General features: G+C 42.5%; 1 protein-coding gene across 10 annotated transcripts in view; it reads left to right on the forward strand.

Moving 5' to 3' along the window:
• The first annotated feature begins 793 nt into the window (after positions 1–793).
• SGPP2 (sphingosine-1-phosphate phosphatase 2) overlaps positions 794–24,766 on the forward strand; it is a 147,097-nt gene continuing 123,124 nt past the window's right edge. For 9 of the 10 annotated variants that reach the window (XR_009009000.1, XR_009009004.1, XR_009009005.1 and 6 more), the window contains exon 1: positions 794–1,072. Coding sequence is in view for 1 of the 10 variants with exons in the window: in XM_057551211.1 (XP_057407194.1) it covers positions 854–1,072 (219 nt within the window). In the remaining 9 variants the exon portion in view is untranslated. Of the gene's footprint in view, positions 1,073–5,148; positions 5,204–24,766 lie in introns of those variants that run through there. The other variant, XR_009009008.1, reaches the window with a different exon arrangement.

A 24,766-nucleotide genomic window follows, 5' to 3' on the forward strand; every position in this document is an offset into this window, starting at 1 on the left:
CCCCTCCTCGCGGTCCTTCAACACCTTGTTCTCTTCGGGTCTAAAGGTCTAGAGGCAGAGCAGAAAAAAGAAGTAGGAGAGGGGCAACCGCCATCTTTCTTAATGCGGAAAACCAAGAGAGAATCAATTTTCCTCCACCTGTCTAAAAGTGTTCCCCAGTTGCCAAATCACAAGGGCAAGGGTAGGGACGCGGAGGATGACCCAGGATCCACTTCGAACCTACTCGGTTCTTGAGCAAGGTTAAAGAAGTTTGGGCCTGTGGGGAGACGTTGCATCACGCAGAGTTTGGCAAGAACTTGGGAATCTTCCCTGGGGGGCTCCCTCTACCTGGCGGAAGTGGGCAAAGTAAGGACTACAGGCGGGATGCGGGGAGCTGGAGGGGAAATCAGACCTCCTCTTGAGCTCAAAAGTGAAAGGAAGGTCACTAAGCGATCAGCCGGCGCACGCCAGGATGGACTCACGCAGGTCCACACGTGCTCGGCCGCTCCCCATTAGGTGGCACTTCTGCACCAGCGGGAGGGGTGAAGGAGGCGCGGTCGGGCGCAGAGAGGCGCGGTGTAGACACCTGTACCCTTTCGCCCAGTTCCGAGTGGGCCGGACGCCAGGGATCGCCCGAGCCCGCCCGGGCCCGCCGGGAAGGAAAGGAGGGCGGGCGTGCCTGGCGCAAGGTGAAGGCGAACACCTGGACGTCCGCGTGCGCGGGGCGGGCGCTAGGACCCGAGCGGCGCACCTGTTGGCTGGCGCCCCGGGCCCCGCCCGCCACCCCGAGCGCCCGGCCCGGCGAGGGCGAAGGCAGGAGGGACAGTGCGAGCGGGGGGCACCGGGTGGCGGCGGCGGCGGCCCCGGGATCACCATGGCCGAGCTGCTCTGGAGCCTGCAGGATTCCCAGCTCGTCGCCCGCTTCCAGCGCCGCTGCGGGCTCTTCCCCGCGCCTGATGAAGGCCCCGGCGAGCCCTGTGCTGGCCCCGCGGAGGGCGCGGCGCGGGCGCCCGGGCTTGGACATCTCCCCGCGGCCAAAGGCAGGGGCGCCGGGGAGCCGGCCAATGGGCTGCGGAGAGTCGCGGTCCCGCAGGTAACCGCGGGCCAGGTGTTCGCAGTGGTGGGGGGAGGGGACAGCTCGCCCCACCGCCTGCGGACTTGCTGGTCCCGGCGACTCCGCGACGCGGCGATGGGTGCGCGCCGATCCTGCCGAGCCGAGAGGGCCCCATACCCGAGCGGCGACCCGGCTGCCCGCGCTGTGGGTACCAGGGAGGGGTGGGTGGGAGTCCAATCCCTAGGATGACATCCCCTAACGCTGCCAGGTGGCGACCAGGTCTAGTAAGACTTCAGATGCCCCCAGAGCTTTAAATGCAGCCTATTTGGAGACTTTCTACTTTCATAAGTAATTAAATTTATGTTCATGCATATTCTCCCAAATGTGTAAGAGTTACATAATTGAAAAGAGGCGCGGAGACGTCCTTGGCATTTTCACAAGAGGCTTCCCTGAGGAGGGATTCTGACTACTCCCCTCCCGGATTCTGAGTTTCCGCCCATCCCCCTTTCTTTGATCCGCACTAAAGGCGTGTAGCGGGGCTCGGCGTGCTCTTCCCCGTCCTGCAACGCCAGCTCTAAGGACAGAAATTCGGGTTTAAATATCGCTGCTGGAGAGATTTAAAGCCCACCCCCTACCTCCAGTGATGTTGTCCAGACAGCGCTTCGCTCTCTCCTTCCCCCAGAGTCTCAGGGTCCCTCCTGCCTGGTGGGTCTCATATTAACTGGCACCAGTGACTTTTAACAGATGCTGTCAGGAGTGAAGCTAAGCACGCTCTCCTCTAGGCGTTCGCAGTGTGGTTACACAATCCACTGCGGCTTTGGGAAGCCAGCGCGCCGTCGCAGTGCACAGGGACTCCAGAGGGGAGGGACCAGACAGGCTGCAGATGCTAACGTGCCGGGGCTGCTGTCTGCCGGGGCGCAGGGCTGCCCTCTGGGAGGGAGGGCTCCCTGCAGCTGCGAGATGCCCTGGGCCGCCAGAAGCTGCCCTTCTGGGGAGGGGAGGTAGAAAGTGTGGCAAATGAAAACTGAAACAGTGTATTAATTACAACTCTTTGCGGGCGTGGTGGAGGAAACCGCGTATTTTTCTTCCTAAAAGTTTTGGTGACAGGAGGGTGGCCTTTATGTGTAGATTTCTAGATCTAGTAACTGAGGAATTATGAAGAACCTGGCTTCCATGTGGAATGGAATATTATGGGCATTAAATTGTAGGATTAATTTAGAGGCTGGGGGGTGGGTTCCACTCCAGAGAAATCTTCCTGCGTAGTATTTTTTTTTTCATCTCTTGTTTATTCTCTGTCCCCATGACACCCAGTAACTTTTAGATGAGTTTGAGAGCCCCCTTTCCCCTTCCCCTTTCCTCTTGCTTTGTCTTTAAAATGGGGCAGAGGGAAGGAATAAGAACCAGTCTCAATCCTGAAATGCTGTTTGGCATTTTCCGTGCACACACACTTTATACCCACAGGCAGATGCACGGGCTGCTCTCTGTTGCTCTCTCCTCAAGGGTCTACTCTGTCTCCCTAATTCAGGAAGCTGAGGAAGCGTGCATTTTCCCCCTAGTGTTTCTCAAACTGTTTTAAACATTACCCTTAGTCATGTAACTTTCAATTCTGGAAAAGGACCATCTTGCCCTTTAAAAGCGAGATGAGCAGATTTTCTTGTAGAGAGGTGTTGTCTTGCCACTTGAAGACCCTGATCATTCAGTGAACCAAACGGAAGGGTCGCCCCCTTTCCATCCTACACACGACCTCAGTCACTATCGATCATGTAAAAGTAAGAGAGCTAAAAATTCACGATAAGAAATCACCACATTGGTGTGTGATGGGAAAAAAATGAGAGCACTTGATAAATAATGGGTTAATGTTTTTAAAGGTGGGTTGGTGTCAAGTGACTTGGGAAGATTAATACTTTGCAAGTACAGGTGGAGTTGCCAAAAGAAAACAATTGTATACCTGCCCCATATAATTGATGAGACCTTAAGGGGACAGCTGACAAAACTTCTCTCCAACAGCTACTCTTCCCCTTGGCCTCTGGCCTTTGCCTGGCCTGCCTGAGCTCCCAGTCCTTCTTTCTCTAAATAAACTCCCATTCATCCTTCAGTTTCAAAGGTCAATTCCTCAGGAGACACTTTCACTCACCTTCCAGTCTCCCTCCTCCTTTTATAGGTTCTCTTTGCTCCTTGTGTTTCTTCACAGCAATTATCACATTGTGTAAGCACACCTTTGTGCGGATATCTGATTATTGCCCGCCTCTTCCAGTGAATGATAAGCTCTAAGAATGCAGGCAACTTGTCTAGCTTGCTTAGTATTTTCTCCTCATGGCCTGGCATGTGGGAGCTCAGTGAATTTTGTAAACAAATGAGTGCAGATGGCAATATAAAATTGCCCTTTAAAAGCAAAACAAGCAGATTTTCTTGCAGAGAGGTGTCTTGCTGCTTGAACAGCCTGGGCATTCAATGAGGCAAATAGTAGGGGTTTCCCCCTTCCCATCTAACACACTTCACTATGTCATGAAAAAGAGGGAGCTAAAAATTCAAGATAAGAAATTGAGGATTTTTTAAAACTGAAGCGTAAATATTGAAAATCAAATTTTTCCACATAACTTAGAAGTCAGGCAGCACCAGGGTATTGATTTAAGACACTTCAAACAATAGTGAAGTTCTTTTCTTCCTGTGAGGGTCTTTAGATTGCAACAAATCTAATCTTTCTCACCTCCCATGTTTTCTGTATGTCTTGTACTGCTTAAAGCAGGGACAAGTAGGGAAATGATTAAGTGAGGGCTTCCTTTTCACATTCTTGTAACACCACACGCCACTAGCTTCAAGATTAACTACACATTTGCAAACCAGGTCTGGGCTGGGCTTGCACAAAGCTGTCATTGAATAAATCAGACTGGCCCTCATAGATTTCCCAGTAGTCATGCATGTCACAGACAGAAAAGGTTTGCGTCCTAAAGAGTTGAATGCTTTGTTGAGGGCTTTCCAGATATCACACGGTCAGATCGGTGACTTAAGTCTAAACTTCTTTCTACTGTGCACACCTTCCAGGGAAACAATCCGAGGCTTCATTCTATCTGTCTCATTGGGAAGGTGTGAGGTGTTAGGACTGGTTGGGGGCAGGGTAGAGACTGGATGGAAGGAGAAACTATTGCTTTTGGTTTGCAAGTGTAACTGGTTTGCAAGGGTAACCAGAGGGGGACGTTCTTGGCAGTCACCAGGAGCAAGAGACAGGGGTCCTAGGACCCAGCTAGGAGGGCAAAGGCCCGGACGGAATTAGGTTTATTTGTTCTGGGGTAAAGCCAACCTTGAATACAATGGTATTTTGATTTCTATCATCTTCGCTCACTCAACACAGTTGCATTAAGTTAGATTTTGTAGTGCCTTTCTCATTGTTATGTTAGACTGTGGTTAATCTTTCCAAATTGTACTGTGCTCAATAAATACTTTTTGATAACTATTTGCTCAGACATAGTTCTAAACTTGGATTGGGGAAGGGGTCAAAATTAGGTTATTTTTAGAAGTCTTTGCACTCCCCGTTTTCCTCTTGAAACATTTGGGGTGCTCCAAGTCTGTCAATCTACAAAACCCCACCCTTGATTTTATTGGTTTGCTTAAGTGTAAAGGACCAGGAATCAAAAGACCAGGATCTAGCTCTGCCCTGGGATCAATCTGAACTTCTCTGGGCCTCTGTTGTCCCACCTGCAAAGTGAGCAGAGTAGAACAGAACCATGGGTTTCCAACTGTGGCTATACATTATAGTCAGTTAGAGGGGCTTTAAAAACAAAAAAAACCAATGTCCAGGATCCAGGTCAGAAGTGGGGCCCCAGAGAAGCTGGCAAACAGAAGGGGGAAGCTCTGAATTCTCTTACCCTGGGATCCACCACCCTTAGTGTGTTCAGGACGAGGGAGGTGATGGCTGGAAGCAGAGGTCATGGTGGCTGTTGATGTTTTGGCTTGATTATGTCTAAACTGGCCAGCAGATCAATCTTCAAGTGTTGATTATCTTTACATGGATGCTCAGGTAGGAAATGGCAAAATAAGCCACTTTGAAAAGGTACATTTGATCTTTTTTTTTGTTCTAGTTGCAGATATTGTTCAGATGAGAAAACTTGGAAAAACTACAAAGAAAAAGTTAAATTCATGCCCATTATACCACTGCCCAAAGATAATCACTCGGTAAATGTTCAACCTGATTTTTAATGGCTATATATTACTACACAGCGTGGATGTTCTATAATTTAGTTGGCCTCTTGATGGACCTTTAGGTTCTTTCCAGTTTTTGCATTAAAAAATAACATCTTTGGGGACTGCCCTGGTGGTCCAGTGGGTAAGACTCCACGCTTCCAGTGCGGGACACGGGTTTGCTCCCTGGTCGGGGAAGTAAGATCCCATATGCCATGTGGCATAGACCAAAAAAAAAAAAAAAAGAAAAAGAAAAAATCTTTGTACAAGTATCTTTCCACATTACTTGATAGTCTTTTTTTTTTTAATTGAGATATAATTGACATGTACCATTATATTAGTTTCAAGTGTACAACATGATTCAATATTTGCATATATTGTGAAATGATCACCACAATAAGTCTAGGTAACATCCATCACCACACATAGTTACAATTATTTTTCTTGTGACCAGTTTAAGATCTACTCTTTTCGGCAACTTTCAAATATACAATATAGTGTTAACTACAGTTATCATGCTGTTCATTACATCACCATGACTTCTTTATTTTATAACTGGACGTTTGTACCTTTTGACCATCTTCACCCATTTTGCTCATTGCCCTCCCCCACCCCTACCTCCGGCAATCACCAATCTGTTCTCTGTATCCGTGAGTTAAGTTTTGTTGTTGTTTTTGTTGTTTAGATTCCACATATAAGTGAGATCATACATTATTTACCTTTCTTTTTTTAAAAAATTAATTAATTTATTTTTGGCTGCGTTGGGTCTTCGTTGCTGTGCGTGGGCTTTCTCTAGTTGCAGCGAGCGTGGGCCACTCTTCATTGCGGTGCACGGGCTTCAGTAGTTGTGGCACGTGGGCTCAGTAGTTGTGGCTCGCGGGCTCTAGAGCGCAGGCTCAGTAGTTGTGGCACACAGGCTTAGTTGCTCCCCGGCACGTGGGATCTTCCCGGACCAGAGATCGAACCCGTGTCCCCTGCACTGGCAGGTGGATTCTTAACCACCGCGCCACCAGGGAAGCCCCCATTATTTATCTTTCTCTGTTTGACTTATTTTACTTAGCATAATGCCCTCAAGGTCCATCCATGTTGTTACAAATGACAAGATTTCCTTCTTTTTTACGACTTAATAATATTCCATCATGTGTATGTGTATATACACAATGGAATATTTTATATATATATATATAGGTTGCTTTCATGTTTTAGCTGTTGTAAGTAATGCTGCAATGAACATGGGGGTGCATATATCTTTTCGAGTTAGTATTTTCATTTTCTATAGATAAATACCCAGGAGTGGAATTGCCGGGTCACATGGTAGTTCTGTTTTTAATTTTTTGAGGAACCTCCATGATGTTTTCCATAGTGGCTGCACCAATTTACATTCCCATCAACAGTGCACAAGGGTTCCTTTTTCTCCACATCCTCGCCAATGCTTGTTATTTCTTGTCTTTTTGATAATAGCCATTCTGACAGATGTGAGGTGATATCTCATTGTGGCTTTGATTTGCATTTTCCTGGTGATGAATGGTGTTGAGCACCTTTTAATGTACCTGTTGGCTCTTCTTCTGTATGTCTTCTTTGGAAAAATGTCTGTTCAGTTCCTCTGCCTATTTTTAAATTGGGTTGTTTGGTTTTTCGCTCTTGAGTTGTGTTAGTTCTTAATATATTTTTGAAATTAACCTCTCTTATCAGATATATGATTTGCAATTATTTTCTCTCATTTAGTTAAGTTGCCTTTTCATTTTATTGATGATTTCCTTTGCTGTGCAGAAGCCTTTTAGTTTGATGTAGTCCAGCTTGTGTATTTTTGCTTTTGCTGCCTTTACTTTGGGTGTCAAATCCAAAAACCATTGCCAAGACTGATGTCAGTCTTTGATTGCTTTCTTAATTTAAATTTCCAGACTTGTAATTGCTGGGTAGAAATATGCATATATTTTGGCTTTTAATAGGTATTACCAACTTGTCCTGCAGAAAGGGTGGAGGGATACGTAACTAGGAGTGCAGGTTTTCCTATACCCTCACCAATCTTAGGTATTAATATTCTCTTTAATCTTTGGAGAAAATAGGCCACTTCTGCTTCTATCTCATCTTTGCTTCCTTTATTTCCAGCTAACATTTACTGATCAGCTACTGTGTTTCTGGAACAGTCCTCAGCCTTAAAGATACAAAGATAAATAAGATTTAGTTCCTGCCCTGGGAAAGCCACCAAGAAGATGGTGCAATGCAACCAGTGCTAGAATATAGAAGGAGAAATACGTGGTCAGGGAGACAATAGCAGGAGTAATGGTGGTCCCTAGGGGAGCCCATGACATCTTGAGTCAAGGCTTAAAGAGCAGTACGAGTCAAATAGATGAAAATCTGAGAATCTCTTTTCTTTACATGGAAATCTCATGTAATAAAATATAAAGACACATTATTTTTGATGAATAGTGACAAGTTCAACTTGGGCATAATAAGAGTCCCAGCAGGAGACAGATGGCCTACTGATAAGGGGGCATTGAAACCCTTAAAAATGGTTAAAGTGGCGAATTTTATGTTATGCATAATTTACCTCAATTTACCCAAAAAAAAGAGAAAAAAGGAAAAACGATAGAACATAGGCTCTACTCTACTTCAGAGAGAGGAAGCATAACTTCCCTCTCCTTAAGTGGGAGCTGCACATAGTGACTTCCTTCTAAAGAGTACAATATGGAAAGAGGGAGGGAAATAAAAGAGTGATTTTACAGTGTAGGAACCTGATGGACACTACCTCAGCCGGATGGTCAAGGCTGACGTCAACAGTGATAAGTCATGATGATGGATGCGTTCTTGGTTTGTGTTGAAACGATATACTCTTGATACATGTTGAAAATGTCACTTCACCTCTGTGGTCTTCTTCCCCCAAACCCAAACCCGTATTCTAATCATGAGAAAGAAATCAGACAAATCCCATCTGAGGGGCATTCTACAAAAAACCTGTACTCTTCAACACTGTCAAGGTCATCCATCACGAGGAAAGTCTGAGAAACTGTCACAGCCAAGAGGAACCTAAGGAGATATGACTACTAAGTGTAATTGTGGAGTCCTGGATGGGACACTAGAACAGAAAAAAAGGACATTCGGTAAAAACTAAGGCAGTCTGAATAAAATATGGACCTTGGTTAAAAATAACCCATTAGTATTGTACCCAGTGAATCATACTAATAAGACGGTAAAGATCAGGAAACAGGCTGCAGAGTATATGGGAAGAATGTGGAATATATGGGAACTCTCTGTACTATGTTCTAAATTTTTCTCTAAATTGGGAATTCCCTGGCAGTCCAGGGTTAGGACTCAAGGTTAGTCAGTGGTTAGGACTCCTCGCTTCCACTGCAAGGGGCACAGGTTCAATCCCCAGTCGGGGGAACTAAGATCCCACAAGCCATGCAGCATGGCCAAAAATAATTAAATAAATAAATGGAAGAAAATAAATTTTTCTGTAAATTGAAAACTGTTCTAAAAAAAAGTCTATTTAAATTTTTTAAAAAGGGGGTGGGTAATTGAAGGAAGTTCAAAGATGGGATCATTTACAAAGGTGTAGGCAGGGCTGGAAAAATATCAGCATGGGAGGATGCAGTATCCTGGAGCAGGCAACTTCAGCCTAGAAAGGCAAGGGGAGAGGATAGCGTCTGGTAACCCCAGACCCAAGGAGAGCTTAGCTGTCAGAGAGAGGCCCCTGACTGGAGCTGAGGCCTTTAGTAGAGAAAGAGCCATAGCCAGGCAGGAGGAGAGGGGGAAATATATCTCAAACTCCTTCTCTGTATGCCCTCTCATACCCTGCCAATGCCTCTCCTCATCCAAATTCAATCAGAAGCCAGGGAGCTTGGGCTGATGCAATCCGAGAAGGTCGGCCTCCCTGGAGAAACATGGAGAGTGGATCTGGAAGGACGAATGGAGAATATCCAGCGCACGTTGTGTAAGGAAACTGGTGAGGTTATATTGGATAGAGTGTTGAGCTAGAGCCAGAGTTTCAGGCTAAAGCCTTAGTGTGGCTTCCTGCAGAATTTGGACTTCATCCTATAGACAGGGGGATGGCAAATCAATTTCATCCCATGTGCCAAATCAGAATTTTCAACTCAGGCACGGTGATGAGAAAGGTTCTCGGGTGTCACTGTGCTTAATCGGAAAGAGTGTGGGATTGGATGGCAGTGCCTCTGTGGGGCACTGAGGGACCTGGTGCTGAAGCATTTAAGAAATGGCGATGTTATATTCAAACAGCAGCCAATATGGGATTAACGTTAAATCAAGCCTCAGTATCTGTTTTGGGTTCTTGGTGATACTTTGAGTGTCTCCTGCTCCTGTAAATGCCTTAGGAGGAAAGAGACCACAGATGGTTTCTTAAGACGTAGGTTGCCATGTTTTGAATCAGGGGACCCCATCATTATGGCTACAGGCTGATTGGATCAGGGGTCAGCCCTTGAGTCAAAAGCAGCCTGTTTAGGCTGGTCAGCATCTTATGAAGTGGCGCTGCATGGGCACTTCACCTAATTGGGATACTGCGTAATGGAGAGTGACTAATGGAACCAATCAGATTGCTCCCTTAGGGACTCTGAATGGAAGACCCAGACGTAGAGACACAAATGGTAGAGTCGTGATGGACTTCAGAGAGAGAAAGGAGGTCTTAAACAGAAGCCTTGAGACAGAAAGCAGTAGCAAGGCAGATGTCCACAGTAGAGAGGAGGGCAGAAAGTCTGCACCAGTGGGTGGTAAAAGCAGCAGGAAAAACTCCAAGTGGAGAAAAAAGCCAAGTCTTGGGTGGTAAAGACTCCCGTTCTGAGGGGGGAGGTGCTAGAGGACTGCTGACTTTGAGGTAGAATGGCTCAGGGTGGGACTCACAAGGGCTGTATGGCTGCAGGCGTATTTCCTTACTTCTGAGGATTACTTTACAACTCCTCTCACTGGAGGGGACCTGAGTGGCTCTCCACTTGCAACCAGAACATGCTGGTCTCTGGTGCTCTGAAGACTTGCACATAATTGCAATTAAATCATTAGTTCTAGCATTTTTGTGAAGCTGGGAATGGGGGCGGGGGGCTGTGAGGGAGGGAGGGACCAGGGTCCTCTTCCTCACCTGTGCATCACCAGTCTAACATATGCCTGGAACATATTAACCTGTCAACAGGTACTTAACAATCCCTGTTGAATGAAGCATGTAAGGGTGTGCTAAACTCAACATTTTCTTTCTTGGCAGAAATGTGGTCACCTGCCCTCTCCTGTCAGAACTGGGGTCATTTTACCCCTGACCACTTTACCTGGCTGTGTCTTCCTTTAGCTTAATGCTTTTTTCAGTGTTAGCTCCTTCCTTTTTACCAGGAAACTGATGAAGGTTTTGATTAATGAATAACTTTTTTTATTGGTTGCTTTCTTCTGTTGGACGCTGTGAAGGGAGTTCAGGTATTGCTAAAAATTGATGATGGTGAAACACCTGTCAACTTTTAAAATGTGATGAGATAACTATGTTTTAGGAAGGCTGCTGACAGCAAGGCTAATCTAATTTTACCTTTCTTATAATTAAGATGTTGAAACTTTCCAATTTTAAAAGCACTTTCACTTCTGTGGGTATAGTTAATGATTAAATCCTCTGTTGTCCTGATAAGAATTATGTCTCGAGCAAAGGCATTCTTCTTACATTTTATTTGGCATACAATTTTCCTGGGAGAAAATACTGTCAGTGTTTCCTGGCAACAAATTTAGAAGGCTCCTATCTGTGTTAGAAAACTATGGAAATGCTAAAATTGGGGCATCCACTGGTCTTTATAATTCTGCTTGCCTGGTGAGATACTTTCTGCAGATTAAGAAAACGAGATACTGAAAAATCCAGTCAAGACTGATTCACATTTTTTTCCTCTCACTCTTGCTTCAAACAGTGTGGGCTAATTAGCAAAGTGTTTTGAAAACAAAGAAAAAATCCTTAGGCCTGGGCCAGGGTGGAGGGGAGGGAGAGGAGTGAAGCACCTGAGATCTTGAGGGCGTGGTTAGGAATCTTGGGAAGGGGAGTAATGGTTTCCTCAAACTATTTTGAAATATTACCTCTAGTTCTCCAAATGCTTATGGCAGTTTTATACCTCTCTGTTTAAGAAAACAAAATGAAACGATCCAAAGCAAAACACTGGGTTCATACTTGCTTTTGTTAATGCCGTGTATTTGTAATCATGCCTCCAGGAGAAATGTCCTCTCTGTCATCCCCGGGTACGTTTTGATTTTTTCCAAGTGGCAAAAACTTTGTTCTCATAGAATTTTTTTTTAAATTTATTTATTTATTTATTTTTGGCTGTGTTGGGTCTTCGCTTCTGTGCGAGGGCTTTCTCCAGTTGCGGTGAGCGGGGGCCACTCTTCATCGCGGTGCGCGGGCCTCTCACTGTCGCGGCCTCTCGTTGCGGAGCACAGGCTCCAGACGCGCAGGCTCAGTAGTTGTGGCCCACGGGCCTAGTTGCTCCGCGGCATGTGGGATCCTCCCAGACCAGGGCTCGAAGCCGTGTCACGTGCATTGGCAGGCAGATTCTCAACCACTGCGCCACCAGGGAAGCCCCCTTGTTCTTACAGAATTTTATGGGAAACAGCTCATCGAAGCAGGAACTCCTGTGGGCAGGAGGAAGAGTTGATGATGGTGAAAAGAGGGCTCCTGGGGGTAAAATGTTGACAGCTGAGAGGCCAGGGCTTAATTGGTGGGGAAAGGGCATAGGTGAACTTTTTTTTTTTTTTTTGAAGTTAAAAAAAAAAATCATCCCCTCTTGATAGGTGACTTAAAAGGTGGCCGTGAAATAGAACATCAAAGATTTTGTTAGAAGCGTGACAAGTTAAAGGAGGCTCTGTTAGAAGTTGGTTGGTTTTCTTCTCCTTTCTGAATTTTGATTGATTTTTTTTTCAACTAGGAAGGTATCCAATACTTTGGAATTAATTTTTATGCTTTTCTACTATTAAAGGAATGCATGTTTATGTTAGAAATAGTCGAAGACACTGAAAAGTATAAAGAAGAAAACAAAATCCTGTCATAATTTTACAACCCAGAGAAAAATATTAAAGTTTTAGAGTATTGTTTCCTTTTATCTCTATGGAAACAGAATATTTAAGTTATCAACATCGTATGCACGTATAATACTGGGATCAACTTTTGTCACTCATATCATGAGCATTTCCCCACATAACCGAACATTCTTTAATTATATGATTTAATAGTTGTATTATAGTTTATCATACGATTGTAACTTAATTTTTTTTAAGCATTTCCTAAAGTATGTATTTAGTTGTTTCATTGTTTATCTTTGTACTTCGACTGGAGTGTAAATATTTAATTGCTTCCTGAGAACTGGAAGAGAAGCATATTTCAGAGCTCTTCACACTAACTACCAAATTGCTTTTAGGGAAATGTATTTCAATTATTGTTCTGAACAGCAATCCAAGACTGCTAGCCCATTGTCAGCATTTTTTATCTTCTTGTTGCCCATTTTCTTTTTCTTTATTATAATATAACTTCAGTATAATAAGTGCAGAGATATTAAATGTACAACCTGATAAATTTGACTGTATGTCTAGATCCCAGTAACTATTGCCCAGATAAAGATATAGTGCAATTCCAGAAACTCAAAAAGCTCCCTCAGGCCCCTGCCAGTCAAGACCACTCTAACCCCCAGTAACCGCTGTTTTCCCTCTGTCACCATAGCATAGTTTCACCTCTTCTTGAACTTCACATAAATGAATCATATAGGATGTACATTTTTCATGCCCTGCAGCATCCATTGCACAAACATATAATTTATTTATCAATTCTACTGTTTATGGACACTTAGGTTTTTATGAATAAAGGACAGCATCAAGTATTTTCTTTAAAACATTTTTATTTTTAACTTTCATTTTGAAATAAAACTTTAAAAAGTTTGCAAAAATAGTACAAAAAATTCCTATGTACTCTTGACCAATATTCTCCTAATGTTAACATCATCTATAACCACGGTATAATTACCAAAATGAAGAAACAGTATGCAATCTATGGGCCTTATTCTGTTTTTATGAATTGATCTACTAATCTCCTTTTGCCATTCTAGGATCTAATGTAGAACCATAAATTGCATTTAGTTGGTATTGTCTCTTTAGTCCAACCAGGAAGTTCTTCAGTCTTTCTTCACCTGTCTTGACCTTGACTCTTGAAGGGTCCAGGCCAGTTATTTTGTATAATATTCCTCAGTCTGGGTTTGTTTGATGTTTTCTCATGATATTCAGGTTCTGTATTTTTAGCTGGAATACCACAAGAAAAATATTGTATCTTTCTTAGTGCATCATACCAGGAGACACACAATGTCGATTTGCTCCATTCCCAGTAATTTTAACTTTATACACCTTTAAAGGTGTTTTAAGTGGTGTCTTCCAGGTAAATGTTTTCCTCTTTGTAATTAATATGTATCCTATAGACTGGTATTCTGAGGCATTATAAATATCTTGTTTCTCTGTATATTTTCGTCCTCTAATTTTGTCATCCGTTTAAAAAAATAATCTGCCAAATTAATAGCAAAATGAAAACATCTCATTATTTTAATTTTGTATTTCTTTTATCTCTAATGAGGATCAGTGTTTTTCTTTTGTTTAGCAGATACTTGTATTATTCTTTTCGTGAATGGTCTGGTCATATACTGTATCGACTTTTCCACTGTGACTTTAATGGGAGATGTTTTTCTTACTGACTTTTGATGGTCTTCTCAGTTTATCCATTGTGCGCCAAAATCTTCCATTGTACATCAGTTAACATAAGCTCACAACTAACGGATTTCTAGTTTCTCCTTGTAAAGAGAAAATATTTGGAGCCTGAGGGAGAGAAGGATGATAAGGGAGAGTGATGGCTCCCTTCAAGACATCTGTGGGTTTAGATACGTCATGCCTGGTCCCCTGTCCTTCTGCCTGCTCCTTCCAGGTCAGGCCCATCATTTGCAGGCTGTGAAATGTTTGTGATACTTCCATAGCCTCAGGCAGGGGCTGGAGATTCTGTAAGAGTTAAGGAAAGCATATATTCCCTAGCAACTCTGAGCCAAGAAGGCAGTATATGCTTAGAGGATGTTACCCTCACTTTATGACATTATGACTGTGAAACAGAAAAATGAATTGGTTCTCTTGTGCATTTGCAGAGGGTGGCACACAATTCTGGAGTCCTCCCCGAGTCCTGCCTGCCTTAGGTCTCCCCCTTCTGCATGGTTCCTGAGGAGGCTTCAGGACTGCCTTCTTGCCATGGTTGTTTACAATACACATATCCTCAAATAGAAGGAATGGAATGAATATTCCCAGTATTTATTCAGTAGTATATTCCTGCATAAGCGTTACTTTTGGAGCGGGCCCAACATCCATTGATCCTTTAATTTTGCCTCCATCTCAGCCCATCTGAAGCCACAGTCATATTTTATTGTCCAAAAATTTTGACCCTGAAGGCCTTATCTGAAATTTCCCAACATGTTGAGTTATAAATGGTCTAACCCTGGTATTTTCATGCTTACTACCTCAGTACCATTGCAGGGATAGAAATGGGACTTCCCACACTCATCCTGAGTACTTCCCAGTATAGACAGGTATACCTGCATACATTTTGGAGCCCATGTATCATAATGAAGCCCATAAAAACTATATCTTCTCTTAGGTTTAGAATGATTTATTTGGTGATCAATACTTCCCCTCCTCTCCCCATGCCTCACCCAACCCTCAGCCCAGTTGACTCACCAGATGAATAATCTATGATGGGAAAATGTTACTTTTGAAAAGAGAAACTTACTTGATCTTTAAAAGTTTGTACTAAACATACATTTACCATGCAACCCACAATTGCAATCCTGGGCATTTATCACAGAGATACGAGATCTTCTTCACACAAAAACTCGTACATGATTGTTCACAGCAGCTTTATTTGTAATAAGCCCCAATCTGGAAACAATCAAAATGTCCCTCAGTAGATGAATGGCTCTGCAAACTGTGGTACATCCATAACATGGAACACTATTCAGCAATAAAAAGGAAGGAACGATTGATACACCCAACAACTTGGACGGATCCCAAGGGCATTAAGCTGAATGAAAAAGCCAATCTGAAAAGATCACATACCGTATAATTCCATTTATCTAACATTCCTGAAATGACACAATTATAAAGACGGAAAACAGATTAGTGGTTGCCAGGAATTAAAAATGGGGGCATGACTATAAAAGGGTGTAACAAGGGATATCTTTGTGGTGATGGAATAGTTTTATAATTTGATGACAGTAGTCGCTAGTGAGTCTACACATGTAGTAAGTTGTCCTAACACTATACACACACACACACTGTACCAGTGTCAGATTCCTGGTTTTGATAGGTAATTATGTGAGGTATAATTATGTGAGATGTAACCATTGGGAGGAAATGGGTGAAGGCTATACGGTATCTCTCTTACTACCTTTGCTGATCCTTGTGAATCTATGTTTAAAAATCAATACTGCCTTGTAAAAATTGGTCCTCACAGCTTTTACTGGAGGCGCTCTGTGCACTGCAGGAAACCCAGCATGCAGAGTGCAGCGCTGGGGAGAATTTCCTCTGAGGCCCCTCTAGAGCCGGCCGAGCTGCCGTGTCGATTTCCAGAGCTGCCGGGGTTGATTGTAAACCTCCTGCTCACTGGCCTCAGCTGCCTGCCCAGGGAAAGCACAGAGAAATGTTTGAGGGTCAAAAAAAGGCACATATGCCCTTAACTTTCATTCGACTCACTTGTTTTATAACTGCAGGATCTTTGCATTAAAAAATATTTTGTTGTTTTCTGTTTCATTGTCACTTCAAATTGGTGTTGCAAGTAGGTCAAATTCACACATCAAGTTTTCACTCTCCCCTCAGTTGTCATTTTTTCTCTGTCTACAAACATGCTTAAAATCTTCAACCCCCTCCTTACCCATTGCAGAACATCTGCATTCAGCCCTAGCATCCCTAGAGTCTGACATTCTTGTCTTTCTTGAACCAAGAGACGTCTTAAAAGAGTCACCTGAGATCAACACTCCATTTCTACTATATCACCTATTTTTTTTACCTGGCTGCATGCTAAATGAGGACATTATTTAGCATAAAATATGATTTTTGAGGTTTACTTTGCCTGTGTGTAATTTCATTGAGGATAGCTGACCAATTTCAAATTAAAAATTATAAAAACATTCTCTCTGATATACATAAGAAGCAAAGGAGATTTCTCTTTATTTCAATTGTACTCCAGATGGCAGGGGCCAAGGCAATGGCAAGGGAAGCTGAATAGATGCTCACAAGCTCATATTTTAATGGCTACTTTTCCTGGTATCAGGGTCAACAATATCCACTCCCCAAGTGGTGGACCTCCCTGCCCCTGTCTGTTAGATTTATGTTTTTCTCCCACATGTAGCTTTCATCACCAGGAAGTGTTTATCACATATCTAATTGTAAAAGATTTTTTCAACTATGTTCTACAACAGGAAAACTTAATCACAGTATCCAAAGCATATCCCAAAAGTTATTAAAATTCCATATATTTCTAGATATGGAAACACATGTATGATATATTGTTCAGCCAAAAAAAAATCAAATATAAAAATATTTATAATATGACCGAATTTTTTAAACTGTATAAGCACGTATTTGAACAATATTTTTTAAAGGATCTGGAGTGATGAACCAAATCTTACCAGTGGTTCTCTCTGGATATTTGAAAATTTTATCTTATTCATTCTTTTCTGTATTTTCTGCATGGTTTTGTTTTGTTTACAATAGAAGGTAGTAGTTTTATACTTAGAGAAAACTAAAGGATTGTCATTTTATAGAAAAAATTCTCCTATGAGGATATTTTATACTTTTGAGGAATATTAGCTACTAAGATTACTAACATTGTTCCATATAAGAATTTTTTTTAAATTACCATTGACATCCTTGTAACAAAATCCCAAATATCAGTTGTTTTGGTCATAATTCTTAACTTAGGGAATATTTATTAAATCCTATGAAGTACCCTGAAGCCTTCTTAAATGTAACAATATAGCTCCCTCCATGTCTGTATAAGGGCCCCCTGTGAAATTACAGGACACCTTTTCCTGCTCTGTCCAAACAGCCATGTGAAATGCCAAGAGCTTAACATACATAATGTTCTTCTGTATTATTGGGAATTTCTTAATGCAATGAAAGATTTTGGCCTCAAAAAGATCTCTTCTTTTCCTGGGCAAAAATGTATTATTAGAGAGCTCAGGAAAGTCTAAAGAAAAGCAGATGTTGTGTGTTATCACCCCACCCTTCATTCAGTTTTTGGCAAGTATTTTTTGTTGTTTCTTTACAAGATACTTTGAAAGATCTCTTTTTATTGTTGTAGATCCAAACGATTGTAAGTGGTTTTGCAGGCTCGTTAGTTACCTGATAGCAATATCTTGGGCATGTTTTGTGTTGGATCTTGGTTCCTCTTAATCTGATGACGGTGATTAAAGTAAAGCGATCCTGAAGTAGGATTCGATTGAGGGCATCACAACTAACACTGCTAAATGTTCGATGTCGTTCTTAACTGAATAATATACGAATTTATCCATTTTTATTTTAAAATAAAACACAATTACTAATTTCAAAAATTAAATGAGTGATCGTTTTTTTAAAGTATTATTTTTCACTTTCCTAAAAAATATAAAATAATTTGTAGATATTAATTTTAACATAATTTTATTTGGAGTTGTATTAAATCTATGGGTTAATTTTGGGATAAGTGACATCTTTTTGACATAAAGTCATCTTATCCCTAAACATGTTATATCTTTCCATTTACTTAACTGTTTTTGTATTTTTCAGTAGAATTTTATAACTTTCTGCATAAAATCTTGCATCCCTTTTGCTAGATTTATTCCTAGATACCTTATATTTTTGTTAGTATTAAGGCAATGTTTTGAAATTGGTTTTCTGCTGATGTGTTGGAATGCAATTGAATCTGGTATATTGATTTGGCAACCTTGCCAAACTTTTATTAATTCCAACAAAATGTCTCTCATTTCTTTGTGTTTGCTATGAAAACAATCAAAAATGGATTTTATTTCTTCCTTTTTGATTCCTATACCTTTCATTTGTTTATTTTTTTTTCTGCCTTACTGCATGGACAAGGACCTCCAATATTATGTTGAGCAGAAGTAGTGATAGCACACATTCTTGTCTTGTTCTTGATTTTAAGGGAATGGTTTTAACATTTCACCATGGAGTATTATACTTGATGGAGTTTTCCCCTCCCTCTTAGAGCTTGTTTGCCAAGAAGTGTTCTCATGAATTTTGGCTAAATTGTGTTGAATTCTTTTTCTGTATCTATAATGAGAGGATCGTATGTGGGTTTTTTTTTTTAATCTCCTTTAATCTTATAAAAGGGTGAGTTAAAAGAGATTTTCTTTGTTGACCCAACCTTCCATTTATGGAATATATACTCAGTCTTTGGCATGATGTAATCAACAGCAGTATTCACTACTTATAACGGATATTATAAAAATATTATCTAACAGACTTTTTGTACCAGTGTATTTTTAAAGTATCTTCCTCCAGCCCCTTCTCCCACCCTTTCTGGCTTTGTTGGGTGATGTTTTTCATAAGCACAGAAAAAACACTGGACAACTTAATAGTGTAGTTCATCTTCATGTGTCTATGAATAATATTAGACACATATAAAATTTGCTTAGTTATGTAAATACTCTTGAGCATATGAAATATCCAGTTCCTAAGGTGTTAACTAAATGCTTTTCTCTTGGCTAAAAATCCAAAATGTTAAAAAAAATAGTTTCTTTTTGCAGTGTGTTTCTGGACTCATATTTATGAATCCACTACAGTATAATGGAGTCACATTGGAAGATTTGACTCAGGGGGCCTCTAACTTCCTCTGTCCTCAGAACAGGGACTGTTTTATCGCTCAATATTTTGAAGATTCTGACCAAAAGCAGAACAAGAATCTGCAGATCCGTGAGCATGGGGCCTGAGTGAACAAACCAGAAATCAGAGTGACCAAGTACTGAATCACAGGATTATACCAAGCAATGCCGCGGAAGGAATCGGCATATTTGCATGTAGTGACCTTTATAAGACACCCACACTTAAAAGGAAAATGACATTTTTAGTAGTTTCTCCCCTAAAAATTGTCACATATTAAAATTGAAAATATATCAGCAGACAAGAACGGCGGCTGTCTTATGAAGTAGTGCACCATGAAATGAAAGATCTAGCTTTATCCTGTGAATCATTTTTTTTAAAATTTGACCTTCTTCTATTACTGAAGAAAAGGATTTAGGAGGGGCCAGCATGGAGAGAAGGAGAAACAGTGATGTTCCTTCCTGATGCTCCTCCAATCATTTCTTCTTCCTGGTAGTTTCTTGGGTGATCTGTGTTATGCTAGGAGCAGGTATTGCCATAGTTTGTTATCCCGTTTTTATCTTTTCAACCATGGGTTTTGGTGGTGTTCACTTGGGTCGTGTGCTACAAGGATGTTGGTCGTGGTGAGCCCTTCGAGGCTGCCCATGCTCCAGCAGAAAGCAGTGTGTTCCACGTCTGCGCTGTACTTTGCGGGGAGGCAGTGTAAGGAATGGGCTAAGATGGCGCTTGGCTTCTTACACTTCCAAACCCTGTGACCTTTGGCAGATCACATAAGCTGTACCACCTTGGTTCCCTTATCTGTGAAACATTGAGGAGTGGGGAGAATAATCCCAGGTACCTCCTAGAGTCCTGGGATGTAAATAAGATCATCAGTGCTCGGAGTGCTGGACACATTGTGTCTGGCATCAAGTAAGCCCTCAAATGCTAACTATTTTCACCATGGTTTCTGCCGTCCCACCAGCACCAATGTAGCTGCTCCAGCTCCTAATACTGCTAATGTCCCTACTGCTATTTTTATCCAACGGGCCTTTTCTGGAATGAATCTCACCTCTGATGGCAGGGCATGGGTGGTGGGGTGGGGGAGGAGGAGTGTTGATATAAGCAGTGCACATCCTTCTATGCCGCTTCGGAATGGCTTCTACCCTACAATTTGGGTCAATCTTATGCTTTCAGTTGTTGCATTGAAATGTACTAAATTTTGCATTCCTTCCTTCTGATGGTTTGTGACACCTAATCATCGGCCATAAAAATGCTTTCCCAGGTCCCGCTTCCCCTCATCTGAACTTGCTGAGTTATGGAAAGTGTGTTTTAGAGTGTTTCTTGCTCTGAGATAACACTGTTAATGTACAGCCAATACATATGAAGCACCTAATGATGTGGCAGACCCGGGGTCACCCTCTGAAGTCTCAGCAAGGATGTGCCTGCAGCCCCTGCTCTGGAAGAGTCTCAGTCTGTCAGGGGAGATGAACATAGCCCAGAGCAGATGAACATAGCCCAGAGCAGATGAACATAGCCCAGAGCAGATGAACATAGCCCAGAGCAGATGAACATAGCCCAGAGGGGAAAGGACAGATTCTCAAAGATCATCAGTGTTCAGTTGAACGAGGTCTTCCTTTCTCAGATTCCCTCGTTCCCCATAAGAAAACTCTAAGAGAACATTTCAATAGAAGATGCTTCTAAGATTTCTGATGGAACCATTTAAGAGGATTTGAAATGTACCAAATATAGAAGGAGGACAGCTGACGTTTTCAGGTTTCAGAAAACAATAAATGTGGACATCATATGGGAAAAAGTCCTTGGAGACTTTTTTATTACAGCATGTGACATGTAGCTTTCATGCTTAAGACTAGAATTTTCTAAGTTAAGAGAAGTTAAAAATGGGAGAAGAAGTGCGCATGAGTAATGAGATAAAGCTTCGAACATGTGGGTTTAATCCCTGGCCAAACCCCAGCGCTGGAGAGTGTTAACCATTCAGTGACCAGAAAAAGGAGGGCCTCTCATGATCCTCTTTTCCGCTGACTATGGGCGGAGTTTTGAGAATAAGGCCACCCACCCTTATAGGGCCCCACGTGAGTCATGGTCGTCCCATGCGTGGTGAAGATGGTAACTAATCTTCACTGCTGGCACCCGGCCTTGCCTGGGGTGGTGGCTCTCCTTTAACCACAAAGCAGTGGTCACGAAAGGCAGACCAAGTGTTGGGCTACACACAGGGTTTGTTCGCACATGGTTTTACTAGCAACATCTTTCTAGATTTTCTGGCTTCTGTTTTTTTAAGAAACTGGGAGATGGAGCAGCACCTGCTTGCATTCCTGCACAACTGTGAGAGGTTGGGGGCTTCCGTGGTGCCGCAGTGGTTAGGAGTCCTCCTGCCAATGCAGGGGACACAGGTTCGAGCCCTGGTCCAGGAAGATCCCATATGCCACGGAGCAACTAAGCCCGTGAGCCACAACTACTGAGCCTGCGCTCTGGAGCCTACGAGCCACAACTCCTGAAGCCCGGGTGCCACAACTACTGAAGCCTGCGCACCTAGAGCCCGTGCTCTGCAACAAGAGAAGCCACTGCAATGAGAAGCCCGCAACGAAGAGTAGCCCCCGCTCACCGCAACTAGAGAAAGCCCACGTGCAACAACAATGACCCAACACAACCAAAAATAAATAAGTAAAATAAATAAATTAAAAATAAATAAATAAATAAGAGGTTGGTTCTCGGTTGCAGTTGCCTCCCTGAAATAGAACAGACTGCCACCCCATTTTATCCCACACCTGCAATTGCTTTGCTGATTTACAGCACTTGCTTCATCCATGTAGGCATTTGAATTTGCTGCTCCTGGTCTAGAAAATTCCAGAGTAAAGGAGAATGGCCAGGGTTCCCAGGGTAGAAGCTCTCAGGACACTCTCAGAAATGGTAGGAGCTCTTTAGTGCTGCCCTGGGGACCAGGATGTCCTGCCTGGTACTATTTGATGTAGGCAGGGGTCCCCAGGGGAGAGACGCAGAATCACTCTGGAGTGATCAGGCCATCAAAAGCCACTGTTGTTGGTGGGAGTGTGCGTGGAAAAGGCTAGGCTGATGACTGCTGATTGGAAGAAGCCTTGAACGTTGCCCTTTCTGAATCCTCCCAGGCTTAGGTGGACCTACCACCTGCCCCCTCCACACGCTAGCCCAGGAGCTTCATCCTTGGACTAGGCTTGAGAGAAATATGGTGGGTTTCGAAGAATGAAGTGGATTTGCGTTGATGGAGGAGATGGAGAGAACATTCCAGAAGGCGGGAACCACAAAGTGAAGGACTGGTGGTGGGAATGAATGTGCCATGTGGAAGGAACACTTAGGAAACCAGATGGACAAAAGCAGAGGAAAAAAGTGAAAATAAAGTTGGTTAGTTGGCTACTCAATCTGTTCTTGAATGCTAGGCTGAAAACATGGGGGGCTTCATTCTAGAGAGCTAGTCATTGTTCCTTTTAGACAGGGGAATGACCTGAAGAATGCAGATGACGAGAAAGGTTAATTTGGGGGCTGAGTACAGGGTAGGTTGAAATGGTGAGAGATAAGAGAGAAGTCGGGGAGCTGTTGGAGGTGATGGCTGAACTCTTTCCCCCTGGATTCTGGTCACGACAGGAGAATAAAGAGAAAGTGGCGAGTCAGAAACACCAAAAGCCAACTGACAAAACTCTTTTTTTTTTTTTTTTCTTATTACATGAGCAGTATATGTTTACTATAGAAGCTATATAAACAATCAAAAGTTTAAAGTGAAATAGTTAATCTCAGTACCCAGATTACCCAGAGATATTCCCTCTTACTATTTTGGGGTATAGATTTCTGGACACCTTTTCTATGCATATGTTATACATATATATATCTTTAACAAAAATACTGGTTTCCAATCTGATTTTCTAGTTTAACATATCTTGATCTTTGTTCCACATCAACAAATGTTTGTTTTCCATATTTTAATGACTACATAATATTCTATTCATTATTTGCCATGATTTATTTTTGCCAGTCAGGTGAGGTCATTTCCATTTTTTTCTGCTAATGTAAACACTGTAATGAATATCTGTGTGCATATCCTTGTTGAAGGTTCTGAGACATTTTGAAAGGATTGGCAAGACTTGAAGATGGATGCCTTCTTTGCTCATTGTATCCAAAGATAACTCAGTATTTTGACTCTAAAACATTTGGGGCATGATGATGATGTTACTGACATAAATGAGAAAATATGGGAAAAGGAAGAATTATAATTTTGAAGGAAGGCACTATAGGTCAGTTTAAAACTTTTTGCTATAGGTAACTAAACCCTGTTAATAGTTGCTTGAAATTTTTTTTTTCTCATGTAACAAGAGGTCTAGAGTTGGTGAATGCTGACAGTTTGTTCAGCTGCTTCACAGGATCATCAAGGACTCATGCTGCTTCTGTCTCTCTGCTCCTCCATCCTTAGCTTGTTGGCTTATTGTCTCATGATGCTAAGATGGCTGCTGTTACTCCTGGCATCATAGCCATGTTCAAGTTAAGAAAGAAGGTGGAAGTAATGGCAGCTACCTCTATCCTTTTTACAAAGAAGACAAGTTCATCCAGCAGCTCCTCCTCACCTCCTTACCTCTCACTGGCTAGACTGTGTCACATGCCCACCTCTAATTGCAAATGAGGCTGGTAAAGGAAAAAGTAGAATTGTCCAGATTGACTTGCCCCATTGCCCAAAGTCCAATCTGAGTTAGGGTTTTGCTAACAAGCCAAAAATTGCTTACTAGATACCACCCATCTTGTGGGTGGTGAGCAATTCATGATGTCTTAGATACTATGCTTTGAAAAACTGAGTTACGGGGGCATTCAGAAGGTATTTCTCTGGGAAGCAAGGAACCCTGGTATCCAGGCCAAGGCTGCATAATAGAAGAGATGATCAGAATGATCATTGCATAACCATAGAGGGAACCAAGGATGGTAAATCAGACACTTAAGACAACGTTTAACAACACATTATTGAGTTTGAAGGAGAAAACTATGAGATGTGGGAAGAACTAATATTTATTAATTTTATGTAGTTGTTTTCATTTAATCTTTCTAAGGGTAACTTAGTCATTCTCCAAATATTAACCAGTGTTGACCACGTGCTGAACTAGGCACTGGTGTACGTACAATGGTGAGTAAAGCAAACAAGCCCCTTCACTACTGAGCTTATAGCCTATTGAAGGAGGCAAAATAATACCCAGAGAAACAAATAATGTCAGGGAAAAATACGTGCAGTGAGGAAGCATATGCAGCTGGACAAGGGGATGGAGGGTGATGGGGAAAGGCGTGTCTCCAGCATCACCAGGAAGCTGCTTCGTCATCACCACTTTACTGCCGGGGACACTGAGGCAGGCAGGCTGGGATCCAAAGCCACAAGTGGTGTTCGTCAGAACCTGGCCTCTGATCCAGGTCAAGCCCTGGAGCACGTAATTGGGAAGTCATCCAGCTGGGAACTGGGGGACCACTTTGTGCCTGTATCTAAGTGGAGACCAAGCATCTCATGTAGGACTCTGTATATGAGAAGAATTCAGCCTGGATGGCATCAAGCTCCTTTAAATTTGCCTGTGCACTATATCAGGGACCAGCCACCTGACTTCCTGGCCTCCACTGGGCACTGGTCGTGGAAACACAGGGACTATATCCCATGCCATGAGCTGCCTGGACTCACCAGCACCAGGTTTACATGTAGGATGGAGAGGTGGTTGAGGA

Source organism: Balaenoptera acutorostrata, chromosome 8, assembly GCF_949987535.1.
Source record: "Balaenoptera acutorostrata chromosome 8, mBalAcu1.1, whole genome shotgun sequence".
Classification (NCBI taxonomy): domain Eukaryota; kingdom Metazoa; phylum Chordata; class Mammalia; order Artiodactyla; family Balaenopteridae; genus Balaenoptera; species Balaenoptera acutorostrata.